Source organism: Lactuca sativa, chromosome 1 (assembly GCF_002870075.4).
Source record: "Lactuca sativa cultivar Salinas chromosome 1, Lsat_Salinas_v11, whole genome shotgun sequence".
Taxonomy (NCBI): domain Eukaryota; kingdom Viridiplantae; phylum Streptophyta; class Magnoliopsida; order Asterales; family Asteraceae; genus Lactuca; species Lactuca sativa.
The window spans coordinates 8,912,368-8,934,564 of NC_056623.2; the positions used below are offsets into that span (position 1 = coordinate 8,912,368).

Consider the following 22,197-nt stretch of genomic DNA (forward strand, 5'->3'; position numbering starts at 1 on the left):
GGAAACCCTCGTTAGGGAAGTTCCCTTTCCAAAAAAAAAAATTGTTTTTTAGAATGTTATGAGCTTATCTATTGCGAAGTTGGCCATATTGGTCATATAACTGGATAGATTTGCAATTCGTTGAGTGAAATATTTTAAATTTTGATCGTTATCTTCAATATATGTTCTTCGTCTCCGGTTAGTAGGCCTATCATTTAGAAATTCGGATGGATCATAATAGTGAAGGTATGTACAACGTTAATCCTCCATAATCACATTATGAATGATAATACATGCAATCATAATTTTCTCCATCATATCCTTGTCCCACAAAATACATAGGTTTTGAAGAAATGCAAAACGAGCTTGTAGAACTCCAAATGCTCATTCAACATCTTTCTAGCGGACTCTTGATGTTTAGCAAACAACTTGTGTTTTCGAAGTTGAAGGGAAGTTATTGACTTGACAAAAACAACTCATGAGGGATATATGTCATCAGTGAGATAATATGCCATATTATTTTCCCGACCATTCATGATATAACTCACGTTTGGTGCCCTACCTGCTAGGACATCATCAAAAATAGGAGACCGATGGAGGACGTTAAAGTCATTGCACGTACCTGGTGTTCCAAAGAAGGCATGCTATATCCATAAGTCATACAGCGCAACGACTTCCAAAATGATTGTTTGTTTACCGCTTCTACCTGTATATTGTCCAACCCAAGCAGTGAGACAATTTTTCCATGTCTAGTGCATACAATCAATGCTTCCTATCATACCTAGAAATCCACGTTTCTCCCCCACATGAAGTAGTCTTGCCAAATCAGCTTCATTTGGCATTCTAAGATACTTTTCATCGAAACATGAAATCACACCTTCTACGAACTTTATTACAACATCCCTTGTTACAATTTCACTCATTCTCATATATTCATCTTGTGCATCTGCTGATGTCCCATACACCAAGACCCGCATAGCTGCCTTGCATTTCTGCAATTTTTCCTAAGCCGTTTAAAACGACCTCTCATTTGATCTTCGCTCCTGCTATTTAGTTTGTTTTTTTTTTTTTGGATTTTCAACATCTTACAGTTGCTTTATTTGTGCCCACAATGATGTTTTTTTTTTTTTTCTGGTTTTTTCCACGCTCCTTATCTTCACTAGCAAACACTATGCTGACATTAAAGTGACATTTTCTGCAACATCTCATTTATTTCCTCGTGGATGTTTTTTAATATTTTGTGATGTTTGAAAATTATTTGTGAGAAGATTTTGGTTGGGATTTAAAAAAAATGGAGAGTTTTCAAAATACTAAGCATAAAACAATTTTGAAAGTCTAAGATTTATATAAAAATTTGGAAGCTCACCATTCATATTTAGAAAATACAAATAAAAAGGGATTAAAATACGAAATGAGGATTGGATATGGAGATATATGATATCATATTCTTTTTATGGGTAAAAGAATTTATGATTTTCAGTATTTTTTTTTTTTGAAATGGATAATGTTAAATTTTCTTAACTATACAATTTTATTCTATAAAAATCTAAGGTTTAATTGGTACGAAGGCACATGGTATAAAATAAAGAAAAGTAATCACAACTAGCTAGTTGATGTTTCCACTGCTGCGTCGGTGGGTTTTGTCCCAATTTCTTAAATTTTTAATATTATTTTCACAACCAACTAGGTTTGTTGTCACCAATGGGCATGGTTTTAATTCTTTTCATGTGACCCACGAACTTGAATTATACCTACGAACCTTTGAACCCTTCTTACTAAATGGGTTATGCAAGTCGTGTCTATGTTTAACTTATTCAAATTAGGGTTGAGCAATACGACATAAATATTATATGGGTTGTCTTCGGATTGAACTTTTCGACACCAATTTAAATGACAATATTGTAGCCCCTACTCAAAAGGACATGATCCTTGGAGGTTGAATCATTGAATGTCGACCCATTCATCCATATCCTAGTCACCTAGTGGGGTTCCGGATGCTAGGTTTGGTTCATCAAATGTCATTATATATTTTAGCAAGTCTTTTAGCTTTTGAAATTTGTCATATTTTTTATTTTATTTTCTGTTTGTTTTTTATTCGTTTTGTATACTTTTGGCTTGATTCTTATTTTGGTTGATTTTTGACAAAATTATACAATTGGCCCATGTTGCTTACCGGAACTTAGTTAACTGGCTACAATTATGAAAACCTTTACGTGTTTGTCTATATGATTTTAGCTGTTTTATGTGGTTGGTTTTTGGCCTATGTAGAAAATTTTTTTTACTCCTTTTATTTTATATTTGATTTTTATATATACTTAATTAATTAAAAATAAAAATAAAAATGGGTCTCTCTCCCTCTAGACCCCCACCCACATTCTCACTTTTCCTTTCCCCACAAGTTTTTGGTTACGTGATCTCTATATGACTCTCCCATTTCAAGTCTTAAAACATAATTTGAGTTCAGCTCATGAAGATAAAAATACAACACTATTCTTTCCAACCTAATAGTCACTTTTAAAAATTCTATAAAATCCTTGAATTCTATCTTTTAAAATCAATATCACTTATTGTTTTTATTTGAGCACGTAAATATACCAACGGATTGGAACTTGAAGATATATCATTATGTCAAAAACAAAATTATATGTTTACAATTAAACACATATTGCCTAACGATGAAATTCTACTTAAAATGTAAAGCCTACTTATAACTTATAAGAATGACCAAAAAGAAAAAAAGTTGTATGATAAAACTTTATAACTTTTTTTTTTTTTTTTTTTTTTGAGATACCAACGTGGTGGTTTGGTGGAACAAATATGAAACTAGGATTGCTATTTAATTATTATTAACCTATAAATATAAATATAAATATAAATATAATCCATATTTACACTTCTTTCCCAATATTTAACCTCCTAATTTTGAGCATCAAAGTCAACTTTTATTCTTTTCGATCGTCACCTCCGATATCCAATTTTCATCCACCATTCACCATCTTCAATCCCTTCCCTCTTTCCTCCTCCAATTCTTCACAAATCCATTTTTGCTGTATTGCGACACAAATTCCCTCTTCATCTCTATTTTATTATTCGCCATCGCCATCTCTTGTTGGTGTCTCGGTGGGGTCCAAAATTGAGCCCCACATGCAACCCAACCAAGCTCCGATATCGTCACACCATGAACAACCGCCGCCGCCACCGCCTCCACCACCACCACCATGGGCGGTGACGTCGCAATCTACGCCTCATTATCAACAATCAACAATGGTAGTACCACCGCCTCTGCACTACCAAACCTACAACCCTCAGATGTTTCCTGGTCAATCTCAACCAGGAACGACGGGAGCACTTCCACCACATTTCTATCACATGCAGCCGGGGGCGTCGTCATCAGGAGCACGGTATCCTTATTCCTTGAGTCCCCGGAGATCAAATCCTGGTCATTTGTATCCGGATCATGAACGAGATTGGTCCACCGGTCTTTTCCAGTGTACCTCCAACATCAAAAACTGTACGTAATCGCAAATTTTTTAATCGTATTTTCAAAATTTACATCTTCATTCGGTCATATGAAATCGTTTGATCGATTTCACCCCCAAATTTCAGGTTTCGTTACGACGCTTTGTCCGTGCATTACGTTTGGGGAGATCGCTGAGATTTTGACGGAAGGACATACGCGTAAGTCACTTGAACATTTGCTTGTCGTTCAACAATTATTCAATCGGAGATTTAAAATTACTGATTCAATCGAAACTTGCAATCAGTTCATTGTTTGAACCCCAAACCACCACCACTGACCACCGTGCAAAACACCTTTTGTTTTCTTTTTCGGTTATGTGAGTATCATTAGATGTATAGAAATTTACAATTACTGTTTTCATGGGGATCATGTCTATACATAAATAATCCATGAGCTCAGATTCATAGCTCACAACCCATGTTTGATTCTGTTACATTCTACTGTTTGATTGAAATTATGTTTGAACTTTGAAGTTAACTTCTCTTTCACCATGGAAATGGATGCAGCTTGGTATGAACCAGCGACATTGTGTGCGTGTTTAGGAGCAGCGAGCTTTGTTTTCATATTCATGTTGTGGTTGACTTTCCCTTACACTTGTCTATATCGTGTTAAAATGAGAAAAAAATACAAGTTAAAAGGAAGCCTACTTGAAGATTGTTTGATCAATGCATTTTGCGGATGGTGTGCCTTATGTCAACAGTATCGGGAGCTTGATCATCAAGGCTTCAACGTTTCAATCGGTACTTGGATCTCATTCCTTCTCCCCACATATACACAATGCAATTATTGATTACTCCTTAATTTTGTAAAATGTGGTTTGATAAAAGGCAAAATGAAAGAATCTTGTGATTCCAATGTTATTAGTTTTAAGGTATGGATGACAATTGATAAATAATATACTACTATTATTTTTGTGAAAAAAATATATAGGATGGCATGAAAACAAGAGGAGGGAAAGTCAAGCAGTGGCAGTATTTCGATTGATACCACCAGAGGAGCAAGAGATGTCAAGATGAAGATTAAAAAAAGGGAATTATTGTAATGTAATTTTTTCAAATTAAAAATGATCATTACAAACCACCGAATTTGATTGCCATGCCATTTCTTTGTATATTATTGGATACGGTTGTAGTTTTATGAAAACAACAGTTTAATTAAAAGAATGTATGTAAATATGTTTTTGTCTGTAGAAAAGTGGACGATTAAAAAAACATTTTTAGTCAATTGTCGTTGAAAATGGTTAAACTCTAGAATAAGCATTGCCTGATAAAACATATGTTTGAATTTTGATGGGGGTGAAATCAGAAATGTAGGTCAAAACTTTGGAAATTGGAGTGTCACATGCAATGAACCCAACTTCAGTTTTAGCCAAAATAAGGCCATATATAATATAAGACCTTCTCGTATACATACGATCAACGAGTTCGTGGACTAGGTGGCCACGAACAACGACTGTGCATACCATCTCGGTGTGTCGTTGTGGGTTGTGGTCGTGACGATTCATGTTGCCCACAACGATTTACAATTTCCACAAAGGTGGTGGTTTCAGAAAAGCCAAATACCTGAAAGGATGATGATTGTTGGGTAAAAGTTGGAAACGTTTTTCATGATTTAATGGGTTGCTAAAGTCGTAGTCTTGATCAAATACGTTCGAAGTTTTGCGATATGAGGGTTAAATGCCTTGAGTTCAATGAAATTTATACCTTTGTTATAAATAACGTACACGAAGCGGAACCGGTTGTTGTGTCCATACATCAATATGAACACAGACGGATCCAATGTAGAGCCCGAGATACCCCTAAAAAGATTTCTACCTGCGAGATGGTTTAGATCGAGTGTTATAATAGCTCTCTTCTCAAGCCCTAGCTATGACGGCCAAGAGAGAACCTCGGCTGATCTCGGGCTTTACAATCAAAAGGAAGGAAGTAATCGATATAAGATATTTTGAGTCTTGCAAGTGCTAAAACGGTAAAGAAACCAATGAGTCGCTGCTTGTTGTTTAGAGAAGACAAAGACAAAGTAGTTTCCAAAAAAATCATCTTTAGTCCTTGAAGATGCCTATTCTGAGGGAATCTACCCTCAAACCGAAATTCTTTAGCAAGCTGATTTATAGAATTAGCACAATACCCCCTAGACATATAAATGTAATTACTCGTTTTTTTTTTTATTGAAATTGTGGTTTTTTTTATTGTATATTAAGCAATTTTATTTTTTGAATACCCCTTACTTTGACCTATGATCCGCCACCGAATATAAAGACACAAACCACAAACCGTATACACACCTCAAAATTTGGCTAAAATTGAAGAAATGTCCAAAATTCAATGATTGAAAAAATAAGGTTTAAAAAACTACTTTAAGTTGTTTGTGGTTATATTTTTATGTTTTTTTTTCTATTTCATTTTATGTTGTTTGTTTTAAATTAATGTAATGTTTTTTTAATTGAATAAAAAACTTGTTTAAAAAAAAGATATGTTTTATTGTATTTTTGAATTAAATATTTAAATTTAATTTAAAAAATGAGATTGAATGATTTGTTTTGTGGTAGGTATTTCATGATTAGACCATCCGTTATACACACTACTAACTATTATAGTGGTGGGTGCTACGTCATCAGCAAACTCCCTATTACTAACCATGTGATACCTACAACTAAACACACTACTCCACCACATTTTTTTAAATTAAATTCAAATAAAAATAAATAAAAATCATATATTTTTTTTAAAAAATTATAGGTTTCATTAATTTAAAATACCAAATCACATTAAAAAAGAAATAATAAGAGTAAATTACACGAATGGTCCCTATGGTTTATGGTAATTTGCGTATTTGGTCCCTAACTTATTTTTTTAATTCAGAAGGTCCCTATTGTTTGTTTTTGTTACACGTTTGGTCCTTGTCATACATAAAAAGACTATTTTGCCATTGATTTTTTAATTTATTTAAATAAACACACCCCCAACCCCACCCTCTCACCTTAACTTACCTACTCCACCATTTTCCCTATTTAAATAATAATCGTTTTAGGTAAGAGAGGGACCAAACGTGTAACAAAAACAAACAATAGGGACCAAGTGCGTAACAAAAACAAAAAGTAAGGACCTTCCGAGTTAATAAAATAAGTTAGGGACCAAACGCGCAAATTACCCCAAACCATAGGGACCATTCGTGTAATTTACTCAAAAAATAAAAATAAACATTAAATTAATTAAAAAAATAAAATAAAAATAACATTAAAAATAAAAATTACATTAATTAAAATAAAAAATAAAAATAACATTAAAAATAAAAAACCTAAAATTATCAAGCTTAACTAAAAAACTATTCTCTATTCTTATGTCGGACTCGAACGAATTCCTTCATCGCGAGAAATAGCTCTAAATCTTCGTCTTCAAGGTCGTCCGCTTTCATTTTCAAGATTTTCATATCGGTTTTTGTTTGAATCACCGATTGTGTTTCTATCATTTTTGTTCTACCCGACTTAACATCTCTGCCTTCGTTTTTTGAACGTGCACATAACGATCAAATTTCTCTCCAAATTAATCCATAACACCAGATCCCGAAACCGTTGAAGCCACTTTTTTTTGCTTTATTTCTTTCAACCTGCCGACGAAGAGGTTGCTCGTCTTCAAGATTGAGCGGATCATCGTCGATGTTGAAATCTGTTTGCCCGTTCGATTGTTGAGACGTTGCATCGGGGTTTATTGAACACTTTGAAATGGAAGATTGTGAACTTGCTTCTGTTTGCTCTTTCCATTTGAGAGCATCTTTCAAAATTTGCCAATGTTTTCACATACGGGAAAACTTTGCGGGTTGACGTTATTTTTTCAAATTGGTCCAAAGCCTCCTTGAAAACATCAAAATCATTTGACCCGTTTTTCGTATGTTTAGGAGAATGTTGTAAATTCCTCCAAATTCAGTGCATTTTAGTCGAATATCGCCCCACTTCGAGCTAATTTGGTCGGGATTTCTACTTTCACTCCCCGTTAGCTCATAAAACACCGCACAAACTTTCTCCCAAAAACAACCGAACGTTTGACTATCGCCTTAGATTGGGTCTTGGGAAGCCGAAATCCATGCCTCGACTAACTTTTCATCTTCCTCTTTTGTCCATGGGAACCTTTTTTGGGTCGGACCAATTTTTTTCCTTTTTTCTTTTCACATTGAGGTGGTGGTGAAGGTTGAGTTTCCGAAACAAAATACGACGAATGAGGGGGTTGTGATGGTTGTGGTTGGAATTGTTGTTGTTGGAATTGTTGGAAAACTTGATATTGTTGAATTTGTTGTTGTTGGAAGGATGAGAAAGCTTGATATTATTGATGGAAAAGTGTTGTTTGTTGGATAGGGGAATCAGTTGCAAATTGACAAAACCACCTTGAGGTGATTCCATGGTTGGGAATTGGCGAGAGGTTGTGTCTAACGCAAAAGCGTTATTGGGTTTGCGATTTCTAAAGTTTGGGCGGGGGGGGGGGGGGGGGGGGTTGGTCGGGATACATGGATTTGATTGTGAAAATGTTGTGTGTATTTTGTGTATAGAGTAAGAAAAGAATGGTGTAACAAATAATGTTTAGAACGGGGTATTCATAGGTGAAAATGGTATATAAAAAAAACAATTTTATAAAAAATTTGGCCGTTCAACGGCTAGTAAAACTCACCTAAAACTGCCGAATATCTCAAATAAAAGCTTAGACTGTCGATCAAGAAAACCCGTGCGCGCTAGCACCACCAAGTAATACCAAATTAATAATTGGTCCACAACCCAAAGCTCCAAATGGGCCCAAGCATCAAAAGGCCCACTTACAGAAAACTAGGGCCCAACAAGGCCCAAATGCCCCAAAACCACATATCATGTCATGACCAACCTTGGTGATGTTGTGAGAGCTTACTCAATCAGATCCCAACTCATTGCGACTCAACATAGTCAACTCAGCCAAGGAAAAGTCAACGGGGCTGCCTTCACGTCGTGAGCCCCAGGCACATGACCAGAAATGGGACCAACGCTTCTCACGTCGTGATACCTTGTCTCATCACATCGTGAGAATAGTCTGATGCTAAAAAATCCCACCTAAGTCCTTAATCCATTAAGCCTTCAATCCTATTTCTTTAAGAAGCTAACAAGGACTTCAAAGGCCAATAAAAACGATTACTTAATGGACATACATTCCCCAAGCATGTCCTAAACCCATCTTAGGTCAAAATGACAAGAAATGGCCTCAAACTCAAACAAGATTCATAAATCACAACCACACTCTGGATTCATACGACTAACTCATTGATCCATAAAGTTGCAAAGTTTATGGATCCCAAGCATGCAATCCAACATAAACAAGAAAAAAAGATCTTAGAACTTAGATCTAGAAATTTGAGCTCATAAAGATCGGATCTTGGATACTTACAATGGTCCAAAATGTGCACAAGATGATGATGATGATGAAGCCTTCCTGCTGATCCAACACTCTAGAGCCTCTTCTCTTTCTTCTTCTAGCACCAAAACACTAAAATGGATTAAAAATCACCAAGATGGATTAGGGTTAGGGTTTTCTTAGTTAGGGAAGGTGGAGGCTGAGAAATGAAACCTAAAACCGAGATAAGAGGGCTTAAATACGTAGGAAACCCTAAAACTTCGTGGGCTTCGGCTGCAGAGCTCCTCACATCATGAGCTCTTATTGCTCACGTCGTAGGCTCAGTCCCGGGTGGAAATCTTCATTTGGCCCTCCTCATGTCGTGAGCCTCCATGCCTCACATCACGAGTGCCCCTTTCTCACCAAAAATCTAACCTTTTGACCCACTAAAACTCTAATTCGATTCATCAAGAAAACGGATGTTACAAAAAACAACCCGCATACATCGGAAATCCATCTCATCACGAAAATAGGGTCTTGGGTCCTATCAAACTCTAGTGGCTTTGTGTTGTTGAATTCTCGGTACCAAAATGCATCACCCCCTGCGGTCTTACAACATCCACAGCCGCGGTGGCTGTGACAGCTATAGCCTCAATGACGGCGGCATAATGCTCGTTGAAAGTATCAATCAACGTTGTCTTAATAAACCCAAACATCTCTGGTATATCCCCTCTGATTGCCGAGGCCACCTCAGCGGCAACGATCCTACGGATCTCATCATCACTAGAAGTCGGCCTCTCGGGGTCGATGGAGCATGAATCTCGGGTAACCACCATACTGAAACACACAAGAAAACCATCAGAAACAGACTAAAGTGCATACGCAAACACTTACACACTCATGCTAGTTCCTTAGTTTACTAATATTTCTCCTTGAGCCGCTTATGGATCCGATGCTTTCAGTAGTACGAGCCCAATACTACCTTCCACACCAACCCATATTTATCTCAAGTCATCCACTCAAGACCCTAAATCACAAGAACTCTATTCCTTAAGAGCATGTATACACCCGCATTATTAGTTCCTCAAAACCAATACTAAACATCCAGGTACTCATTGTAGACTGCTCCTTAGCACCGCTCCCCCTCACAAGATCTTTTCTATCCTTGCCATTTGCTTCACGCATGCCAATCGTACACAATACACGACTAAATAGACAGTCGATAAATGATTCTACCTCATGTCCAAAACCAAACAAGGAACAGGAAGAAAGGCTAAATCAAGAATTCTAAGGCTATAAAATCCTAACTATATACAATTATGCGACATACACTAAGCAAGTAGCGAGGATAGATTCAATCTTATAAAAGCAACCTCCTAGGCTAAGGCATCACAATTCATGCAACCCTATCACACTTTTCCTATAGGATACTTAGCCTATCACTAACATACAGTTCTATCAGTTTATAATACATCAGCTCTACACTACTCATAGAATAATAAAGATATTTTAGGAAACTACTGCTCGAGCTCTGGCTGATTATACACACTGCTTCACCGAGTTTTCTCCCTTGGAATTCTTCGTTTCTTTTTGAAAAGTTTTTTTTAAAAATCCTCAGATCCTTAATTTGAGTTTGGAATTACCCTAAAGTTCATCCAAATCCCTCAAACCAGGGCTCTAACACCAAATTGTAACATCCAATTTTTCAAACCAAAATTTTCATTTTTAGTTCCATATAAAAACATTTTTCATAAAAACCACCTCAGAAAAGTCATAATGTTAATTACTTTCCACTTAAAAATATCATAGTGTCCCAAAAATATTCCGTAACCTAATCTCCCGACGAATGTCTACAATCAAGCCTTAGCTTTCCTGCGATCCACAGAAGTACCTGAAACACATTTAATCAACATCTGTAAGTATAAAGCTTACTAATTTCTTCAAAATACCACATACAACACAACACAAAATAATCAACTATGGGTTATCAGCAACCCTGGAGACTACCCGAAGTCTTAGTGGGCAACCAGCACGCCCTGTGGGTTATCAGCAACCCGGGAGACTACCTGAAGTCTCCCAAACACAAACATGTCAATAGCACTCAGACCCAACTGGTCGTCACATACACACACAACACACACATACACAAATATATATATATATATATATATATATATATATATATATATATATATATATATATATATACACACACACACACACACTACCACACAGGTAAGAATAAGTTAGGAGACTCACCTAGTGCTGGTGACTGATAAAACTCACACCCGAACTGCCGGAACTAGACTCCGCTTAATTAAATACACCAATTAACCTTAATTAATCATTAAGGTATCTTCCACACACACTACTAAACCCACGACAAGTCTCATCCACACTTAGAGTAAAATATTGTTTTTCCCCTACAAAACCCCTCATAATCCATTTAAGACACGAGTGGTCAAAGTCAATGAAAGTCAATGGTCTCCCATTACCAATATGCTCGGCATACTCACTCTATGTGGGGCGTAGAGCATAAGGCAGGCGGGACAGGCTCAAACCTGGCTACGCTCAGCGTACGTAATAGATCTCAACAACCTCCTTAAAACGTCTTAGTCGCTAAAACATCCATTACAAACTGAGATCCGGCCCTAAAGAATGTCTTAATCCATAAAGTGTCTGACTTTAACCCTTTGCATGGCTATTAGGAGCTAAAAACCCTAAAACCCTAGCTATCTACTTCATTAAAACCCCATATCTCTTACAAAAAGGAAAGGAAATATCCAAGTTAACATTTCGATGACTTTAGACATCCTAAAATGTCTGAAAGGACGACATAATGGCTATGGAGTACTCCACACTCACAAAGATCAAAGCTTTGGGACAAAAAGAACCAACATGAAAGGCTAAGCAAGATCTAACTAAATTAGCTCCAAGGTTTGAACTTTATAGCTTGAAAAGATGCACAAGGAGATGAAGTTGCTAGATCTACAAACTAGAATGCACCACCACCACTTGAATGATCTTCCTTCTAACACAAAACACTCAAGAATCACTTTCCAAGCTTCAAAAATCCCATGCAAAAGTTAGGGTTCGATTTAGAGTTTGGAGGATACGAAGGCTGGTCATGAGAAGGTCCAATAGGCTTTATGTTGCTTAAATAGTGGCCTGGAGACAGCACGAGTACGCCCGATGTACACATATGTACGGCCAACGTACTCGAACATTAACCCGCCCAAGTTGTTGAGTTATGGCCGAAGTAAAACTATGTACACCCCGTGTAAGGTTTTATGCAAACTTTTAAAAACATAAGGACTGAAAGAGGAATTATGTGACATCCCCAAAATCTCGGCCATAAAAGACCGATTTCATTTATGCTTTTTAAATAATTTCAGAGTAAATCCTTTTGATTTAAAAGAGTTGCGGAATTTGTTCCTAAAAAAATATGATAAAATAATATTTATCAAAGCATTTCATCAAGAGATGCATTTTCATTATATAATCAAAACTCAGGATGTCATGTTCCGATACAGACCATAAAGCATAAACGATAACATTACAAGTCATTCAACAAATATATACATATACAGACTTGTAAACAAAACAACTCAATGATTCATCCATCTTATGCCCTTGCGCCACTTCCTGTAATACAAATAAAACTGAGTGGGTCAGGCTTAGGAGCCTGGTGAGCATATAGGGTTTTCAACCCACAATAAATAAATTATATTTAATTTCACCAACCAATCACTATCCCGATTACCCATTCCCGTTATCCTCACTTTACGTCCCTAAAACAACATCTATCTCAAGGGACCTAATCTAGGATTTTCATCGGGACGGACATTACTGCTAAGGGGTTTCCTCAACAACAGATATCCTAAAGGCAACCATGAGGGGGATAGAGTACACCGATGAACACATCGTTCACAACACCTACAGGTTATGAACCTGCTAGCGTTCCACAGGACTGTCTAGAAAGAGTCTGTGGTCGTTATCCATACTCCGCTGAATAACTAGATCAACAACAACAACAACATCGAGGCCTCTCATCTGTTTATTACACACCAACTATCTACCCATGTTCTACCCAACATATTAGTAGATAAAAATATATATTTTCATACATAGTTTAAAACCTGTATAGCATTTTCATTCAATACATATTCCACATGACATATGAGGCACACCCACATAACACGTATTTCATAGAAAATAAATCATATCTATGAGATAGAAGAGAATGAATATACATTCACACATATAACAACAAAATTATACACATAACACGTATTTCGTATAAATTACTTCATAATTATGCGTTAGAAGAAAGTAACTACACACTCACTTGATCAGAAGATGATCGGACAGCACTACGGCTAGTAGAAGTAGTATTCTTCGGCAGATCTGAAAGATCTTCACAAAAACCAGACTCCTCGCGGGCAGAGCTTCGGCTTGGGAATCTTACTTCTCGGGATCTTTGGGACCTCAGGACTTGCTTCGGGGCTCGGGAATGATACCGGGGCTTCGGGATAATTCTTGCACAAAAAACGATGCAAAAACGCGAGAAAAAGGGAAGAAATGAGCAATGAACTCGGTTGCTCTCGACCTCCTTTTATAGGGGCTGGAACTTCAAATTACGCTGGGCGTAATATGAAATTACGCTGGGCGTAACGACGATAAGGTCGTTGACTCCCCCAAGGATAATATCGGTTAATATATATATATATATATATATATATATATATATATATATATATATATATATATATATATATATATATATATATATATATATATATATATATATATATATATATAAAATATCGAAAATATTTAATAAACTTCAAAAATTCATATCTTCCTCATACGAACTCCGTTTTCGACGTTGTTTATATCCACGCGTAGGTGAGACTACGATCTACAACTTTCGTTTAGACTCCGTTGGCTAATTTTGAATTTATTTTTAGTAGGCCGGGACAGGAAAATTCCGTTATAAATTCATAACTTCTTCATCCGACGTCCGTTTTCGCCTATCTTTTTATCGTTTTACTCCTATTAATGAGACCTTCGATTCTCATTTAGATTGTTTCGGCTAAAAACCGCTCGATCTCAAATCGAGTATTCGGGCTGCATACTGGTAAGTCGAAACTTCGAAAAATCATAACTTCCTCATACGAAGTCAGATTTGGGCGTTCTTTTTATGCACACTCTCGGTTTAACGAACTCTACGACTTTTGTTTAGATCACTAAGGCTAAATATTGCTCTAACATAAATTTCACTTTTTACGTCATTCAGCGTTGTCGGTTCTGTCGCGAAACTTCGACAGGTCATAACTTCTTCGTTATAACTTAGATTTCGGCATTCTTTATATCTTTGGAATCCTTGTTTCGACCACTACATCTTTATGCAAAGATATTGGGATTATCCCGCACTTCAAATTTGACGCTTATTTTATTCTTAATTCATTAAATTATAATAATTAAGAAAATAAACACATAATTCACATAATACTCAAATATTTCATCATTAATACTTCAATAAGAGTTACAAGGGTTAACCTAGACTATTACATCAATGATAATGCCTAGCCTGGAAACGTGGGCGTTACAAATTACCTGGCAACGAGTGTTATAATTTGTAACATCCCGACTCCCAAGTATAATATTTAATTATATTATATTCATTCTGCCAGGGGAAATCGACGAGTTGGAGGCCCCAACTCGCTGAGTAGAAATGGAGATGTCCGCTTGATTTTTAGAGTCTACTCGACGAGTTGGTGGACCCCAACTTGACGAGTAGGAGCCGAATGTGAAAACCCTAATTTTCAGGGTTTGTTTCCTATTTAAAGGACCTTAAGCCTTCATTTCCACCTCCCTGATCATTTTGACACCCTGAGAGAAACCCTAAACGAGCTGGTATCATCTGTGTGTTTAAGACAGAGAGAGAGAGAGAGAGAGAGAGAGAGAGGCTAAACGTGTGTGATTTGGTGCATTCTTGGAAGGGGAATAGAGGACCAAAAGGCTTGGAATGAGACGAAGGCTTTGGATCCAGTGTTTCTTCTGTACTAGCTACTAACTGGAGATAAAAAGCTATCACCTTGCCCATTGTTTGGTTAGATATCTTCTTTAGGAAGTTTGTGTTCATTTCCATCTTCCTTTTTGAGACTTTGAGTCATTTGAGCATGACATGAAGTTGAAACTTCATATCCGGACTGTATGAGGTCCCTTGAGCATAAAGATCCAAGCTTTATCAAGCTATTGACCAAGTTCCAAACATTAAACCTTCTATAGAGCTTTTTTTTGGCATTTTGAGCCCTAGGTATAGACGTAAAGCTTGTAGCTTTACGTGGCTTTTCAGCCTTGGGAGGCTAGATTTAGAGTTTGGGACTTTATCTCTACTTAGAATCGTCTAAATGAGAATTGGACTAGAGGGAATCGACGAGTGCATGAGCCGACTCGACGAGTCAGTTAGGGTTTTCCCCAACAGTCTGGACGCGCTACAACTCAGCTAGTTAATGAGACAACTTGACGAGTTGATTTGGAATTTCCCGATTCTTTTGAGAACAGGAGGAACTCGACGAGCCGCATAGGTGCACTCAACGAGTTGGGTTAACAGGGAGTTTTGACTCGAGTGTTGACTTCCGTTGAATTTTAGGGCTTGGTCAATTGTGGACTTTGGAGACCATGGAGGTGTAAAATGGTCTTTTCACCCCTTTTTGAGATCTAGTGGAGGAGTTAGCTTAACATCTCAGAGTGGTTATTACAAGTTGCTAATTAGAGATGATTATATTATGTAGGCGGATTCTAGATTGTTCGATGGGTACTAGATATACTTGCTTACTTATGAGGTGAGTCTTCTCACTATACTTACCTGAGTGGTATTACTGTGTGACCGGAAGGGCTTATTTGAGTTATCGGTCGAAGGGTCCTATGTGCTTATACTGAGTTATGTGATATTATGCATTTTGTCTTTGTGATATATGCTATATTATTCTGTGGCCTACTAAGTTAGGACCGGAGGGTCCAACCGAGTTGTGAGACCGAAAGGTCTTGAATGAGATATAAGACCAGAGGGTCCAACCCAAGCTGTGAGATCGAAGGGTTTTCACTAAGACACATGATCAGAGGGTCCACACCGAGTCGTGACACCGGAGGGTCCTCACCGGGACGCATGACCAGAGGGTCCATGTTGAGCTATAGCCATTAAAGGCTTATTATTTGTGTGTGTGATATTTTGGGGAACTCACTAAGCTTCGTGCTTATCGTGTTGTGTGATATGTGTTTCAGGTATTTCTCAGGATTGCGGGAAGACGCCAACTTGATTGTACACACTTGTTCGAGATTATGTTTGAGGATTCTGGGATATTATCAGTCCTTTTGTTGATTTGTGTATTGACAACTAATACATTTGTGGTTTTTGAGAAATGTGATATTGATTTTTATGTGGTTTAAGAAGGAAAATTTTGTTTGAAAATTTGGAGTGTTACAAGTTGGTATCAGAGCCTTAGTTTGAGGGATTCAGATGTACTCTCGGGTATGTCTAGAATCAAACTGAGGATTTGAGAAATTTTTTCTAAAAAGAAATGACTTTCTAAAACGAGTAAGGGGTTTAAAGAGAAAACGAGACGGAGTAGTGTGTATAATCAGCCAGAGCCCGAACGGTGATTTCCCAAAATACCATTACTTGTTTATATTATGAGATACTTATAAGATATTAGAGCTGCATGCTAGAGGATACGCTAAGTATTTCAGAAATTAGGGCTACAGTTGCCAGATTCATGATGCCTTCGTCTAGGGTATGCTATTGATTGATCTTATCTGTTATTTACTCTGTTTGTGTATTGAGTATGGAGAAACATAGCAGGAATATTTTAGAGAGAGTTCTGATAATCTATGAGAGATACCTAGATGAGCATTGAAGAATCTAACGAGAGAGTAGTTTGATATCCGTGAGGGATAAAGTACTGTGAATTAGGATCCTAGGAGGAGGACTTGGAACGACTACATGTTTGTGTGGAAGGTAGTATTGGGCCCGTACTACTGAAAGCACCAGATCTGTATGCGACCCAAGTAAGAATCTTAGGATGCTAAGGAGCGTGTAGGGGTGGGTAACCGAGTGTCTGTGTGTGTTGAGCTAGTCTCTGATGATTTTGTGTTTGCGTTTCAGAGACACTATGGTGATTACCCGCAACAACCCCGAGAGCAGTGGTACGAGTGTCAAGGAGATCCGCGGGATCATTCATGAGGAGGTGGCCGCAGCTATTAGAGAGGCCATACTAGATATGTTCGGGTCTATAAAGACCTTATTGTTTGAGACATTCGATGAGCGATACGCTGCTGTCACGGAGGCTGTTGCTGCAGCCACCGCAACCATAGCTGCTGCCAGGCCATAGGGAGGTGACTCGTTGTTGTTCCGTGTTTTCAGCAACACGAAGCCACCAAAGTTTGATGGGACGTAGGACCCGATTGCTGCCATGAGATGGATCTCCGACATTGATGGGTGTTTATATACGTGTTCGTGTCCAGAGCATGTGAGAGTTTGGTTCGCGCTGAACCAGCTTCACTTGGGAGTGAAGGACTTGTGGAAGTTTGTGACGACTGACTTTACCCCTACAGATCATGTTGCAGTCACTTGGGAGAGGTTCACCAAGTTATTCAGAGATGAGTATGTTCCCTAGGTGGAAAGGGAACGTTTGGCACAAGATTTTCTGTCTCTCAAGCAGGAGACAAAATCAGTGACAAAGATTACGAGGATGTTTGATGAGAAGGCGCTGTTTTGCCCTGAGCACGTGTCTACTAAGCAGTCATGTGTAAGTCAGTATTTGAGCATCTTGAGGAGAGAAATTCAGGAGTTCGTGGTGAAATCGTCTTATCGAAAATTGGCTGAGTTGCAGACCAATTCCAGGAGGAAAGAGATTGAGCTGGAGATTCAGACCAGGGAGGAGGGAGAGCAGCAGGGGAGAGATAGGAGACCAGTGTAGTCGCAGCTGATGACAAAGCGGGCTAAGCCCGCTGATTCGAGAGTTGGAGACTAGAAGGGCCGTACTTGTGGCAAGTGCGGCAAGAGTCATGAGGGGTCTTGCCGAGCGGGGATTTTCTACAAATGTGGCAAGGAGGGGCATATGGAAAGGGACTGTTGTAACGCCCGTAGATCCGGGCTAGTCAAGTTAGAGGCAATAAGTGTCGAAAATGACTTTTCGACAAAAGATTATTTAGAATAAATAATTTGAACCAAGTTTTAGTATATGTCACAAGGTTTCCGTACATATAAAGAACGCCGAAATCCGAGTTATAACGAAGAAGTTATGACCCGTCGAAGTTTCGCAACGGAACCGACAAGCGTAAATAGTGAATTTACGATAGAGCGAGTTTTAGCCTTAGCGATATAAACGAAAATCGTAGAGTATGTTAAACTAAGAACATCGATAAAAAGAACGCCCAAATCTGACTTCGTATGAAGAAGTTATGATTTTTCGAAGTTTCGGATTAGCGGTGTACAACCCGAAATTCGAATATTAGATCGAGTGATTTTTAGCCGACCCGACCTAAACGAGAATCGAAGATCTCGTTAGGAGTAGCGTAACGAGAAAAATATGGGCGAAAACGGACGTCGAATGAAGAAGTTATGAGGATTTAACGGACCAATCCTGTCCCGGCCTGTTAATAATATAAAATTTAAAATCGAGTCAAAATTATACGACGGAGTGTAAACTAAAGTTGTAGAGTACGTTCCCACCTTCACGTGGATATAAAGAACGTCGAAAACGGAAATCGTACGCGAAAGTTACAAATTTTTAAAGTTGAGTGTGCAAATTGCAAAATCTGATGCGAGATGGATGACGTGGCCTCATCGCAGCCGTCCATCGCCGATCGCAGAGCGCCCTTCGGATCACGCCACGTCGCCTCGCTTCGCCTTACGCCCTCGTCGGAGTTCGGTACGCCCAGCGTACCCTCGGTCCTTATCCTCTTCCGAAGTGCGAGACAGCTGGACGCAGCTGGATCCTATCCGAAGTTACGCCCCGCGCAGCCAAGGATTACGCCCAGCGTAGTCCGAGCCCTCGCAGGGTATAAAAAGAGGGCAAGGGTCTCCGCATTTTTTACACCATTTCTCATTCTCTCTCTAGTTTCTTTCTCTCTCTAAGGGTTTTAACCCTCCCTTAAGCCTAGGTGATCCCCTAGCACCCTAAGGAAGCCCCGAGGCTCCCGGAGTCCCGAGAAAAAGGGGTCTTTCGGTTTCGGAAACGCTGCTCCGAGCAAAGCCCGGTTTTCGTTAAAATTCGCTGTAAGTGAGCTACGTTTATGCAATTTTTAATATAGCTTCCAAATAATCATAGTAATGTTATTAGGTCCTTAAAATAATTATTTGGGCTATTATTATGAGTTATATTGAGTGTTATTTAACTCTTATATAATAATAATAATAATAGTCAGACTATTAATTTGTCGCGGTTATCGTTAGACTAAACCCTAGTGGTGTTGATACTAGGTTTTATCGAAGGAAATTGTTTTGAGAGTATCGAAGCGCTGTCCGAGTGCTAAGTCACCACCTTTTAGGTGAGTGCATGGTCCCTTTCATCTTACACATAGATATGAAGTATTCTATATAAATTATGTGTTATGTCTGCGTATTGTCTGAGTACTTGTTGTCTATGCTAGTTGAACGATTTTATACACGTTTTAAAGGATTTAAATTGTATATGTATTTTATATCTATAAAAATGTTGGGGTAAAACATGGGTAGATGTAATAGATGGAATATAAGTTGGACGATGAGTTGAGAGGTGTTATAGACCACGAGGTGAGGGTGAGAGGCGAACGATGTGAGAAGCCTTTTCCCAAACGATGGCTTCGTCATTCAGCAGAGTATGGATGACAACCACGGACTATTCTAGACAGTCCAGTGGAACACTAGCAGGCTTGCAACCTGTAAGTGTTGTGAACGATGTGTTCACTTGGTGTACTCTAAACCTTGGTGATCATGCAGACCTGGTGCCAAAACCCTGGTGACTATGTAGACTTAGTGCATGTTGTATAAATTCTGGCGACTATGCAGACTTAGTGCCTAAACCCCGGTGACGATGGACTTCGTATTGATTCCTTAGGATGATCCTTAGGAATGTATGAACGAGGAATGATTGATTTTTAGGGTAGATCCTTAAGAATAAAGAAGATAATGGGGATGGGTAATTGGGTTAACTGTTTGATGATTAAACATAATAATTATATTATTGTGGGTTGAAAACCCTATGTACTCACCAAGTTTCCCAACCTGACCCACTTAGTTTATTTATATCACAGGTGTTGATACGAAGTCACATTACACTGAGAGATTAAAGAGATGTAGATCACTAGTGTAAATAAATGTAAGTTCCGTTTATGCTTATGTTCCTTTATTGACGATGACATCCCAAACGTTCTAAAATGAATAAAATACGTTTCTTCGAAAATGGTTTGATAACGTATTTATTGTATTTTTCTGGGAACAAATTCCGCAACATTTTTATGAAAAGAAGTACTCTGGTTTTTATAAAGCATAAAAAAATCAGTCTTTTCTGGCCATGAAAATAGGGATGTCACAACTGCCCCAAAGTATTTTTGGTTTGCTTTCATTGCAACCAGACGGGCCATAGGAAGGCCGAGTGTCTCCAACTCACTCAGGGATCATCCTAGGCTTCCGCTCCTGCTGTTTTACGTGTTACTGATGGTCGGCCGGGGAAGGCCGGGCCTCCGAGAGCTAACTGCAGAGGAGGTCCATGCAACTCCTGATGTTGTTAGTGGTACGTATCTCCTTATTTATGTTATTTTTCGATTTGTTTATGCTTATATTGTGTTGTATATAGGTACATTTCTTGTGATGTATGTGCCTGCTTTGGTGTTATTTGACTCGGGTGCGAGTCGGTCTTTCGTGTTTTTATCCTTTAGTCGTCACATTAGTGTCATACGCGAGGCGTTGAGTCGACTACTGAGGGTTTCTATAGCCGACGAGCATGCGGTTTTTGCCACTGATGTATTTCGGGGATGTGTATTAGAGATTTTCGGTGTTGAGTTCCCGATAGATCTAGTGCCGATAGCGATGGGTCATGTATCTGTCATAGTGGGCATGGACTGGTAGAGCCAGTTTGGTGTTGTGATTGACTGTGAGCGTCGGATGGTGACCATACGAGACCCTAGTGGGGGTGTACTTACTATGTATGGAGAGGGAAACCAGATCTGGATCAACATTTTGCTCTGCCGCCAGGGCGAGGCAGAGTTTACAATAGGGATGCATGGGCTTTTTAACATATGTGATGGATACGAGAGTTGCCACTGAGAGGCCGAGTTCTATCTCTGATGTTCCGGTAGTGTGTGAGCTCCCAGATGTTTTCCCCGAGGAGTTGCCAGGTGTGCGTCCCGAAAGGCAGGTGGAGTTCCAGATCGATTTGATTCCAGGTGTGGCGCCTATTGCCAAGGCACCTTACCGCCTTGCGCCGCCTAAGATGCAGGAGTTATCCTTGCAGCTCTAGGAACTGCTAGGGAAGGGTTTTATTAGACCGAGTAGCTCACCGTGGGGAGCGCCGATCCTTTTTGTCAAGAAACAGGATGGTTCACAACGGATGTGTATCGACTACCGGGAGTTGAACAACCTGACGGTAAAGAACCGTTATCCACTACCGAGGATCGATGATTTAATCGATTAGTTGCAGGGGGCATCTTGGTTTTCCAAGATTGATTTGAGATCTGGGTATCATCAGATGAGAGTCTGTGAGGAGGATATTCAGAAGACAACTTTCTGAACTCGTTATGGGCATTACCAGTTTGTGGTAATGCCTTTTGGACTCACCGATGCACGCGCAACGTTCATGGACCTCATGAACCGGGTGTGCATGCCCATGTTGGATAGGTAGGTGATCGTGTTCATCGACGACATTTTGGTGTACTCGAGGTCTAGGAAGCAACATGAGGAGCACCCGCAGGAGATTCTTGGAGTATTGAGGATGGAGAGGCTTTATGCCAAATTCTCCAAGTGTGATTTCTGGATATGAGATGTCTAGTTGTTGGGACACCTCGTTAATTAGAACGGGATTTTGGTCGAACCGACCAAGATTGAGGAAGTTATGCGATGGGAGGTGCCGAGATCCCCATCCGAGATCAGGAGCTTTCTGAGCCTGGCAGGCTACTACCAAAGGTTTATAAGAGATTTCTCTAAGATTGTTGTTCCTCTCACCAGATTGACCAGGAAGGGTGTTACTTTTATTTGGGGGCCCGAGAAGTAGGCCTTTTTCGAGACTCTTCGCCAAAGATTGTGCAAAACTCCAGTGTTAGCCCTTCCTGAGGGAGTGGAGGACTTCGTAGTATACTATGATGCATCTA

At 38.9% G+C, this 22,197-nt stretch overlaps 1 protein-coding gene across 1 annotated transcript; it reads left to right on the top strand.

Moving 5' to 3' along the window:
• The first annotated feature begins 2,775 nt into the window (after positions 1-2,775).
• LOC111907994 (cell number regulator 2) lies at positions 2,776-4,595 on the top strand. Its single transcript, XM_023903806.3, has 4 exons — positions 2,776-3,490; positions 3,586-3,657; positions 4,006-4,239; positions 4,430-4,595. The coding sequence occupies exons 1-4, from the start codon at positions 3,124-3,126 to the stop codon at positions 4,513-4,515; spliced, it is 759 nt and encodes a 252-aa protein (XP_023759574.1). The 5' UTR covers positions 2,776-3,123; the 3' UTR covers positions 4,516-4,595.
• Positions 4,596-22,197: the final 17,602 nt, after the last annotated feature.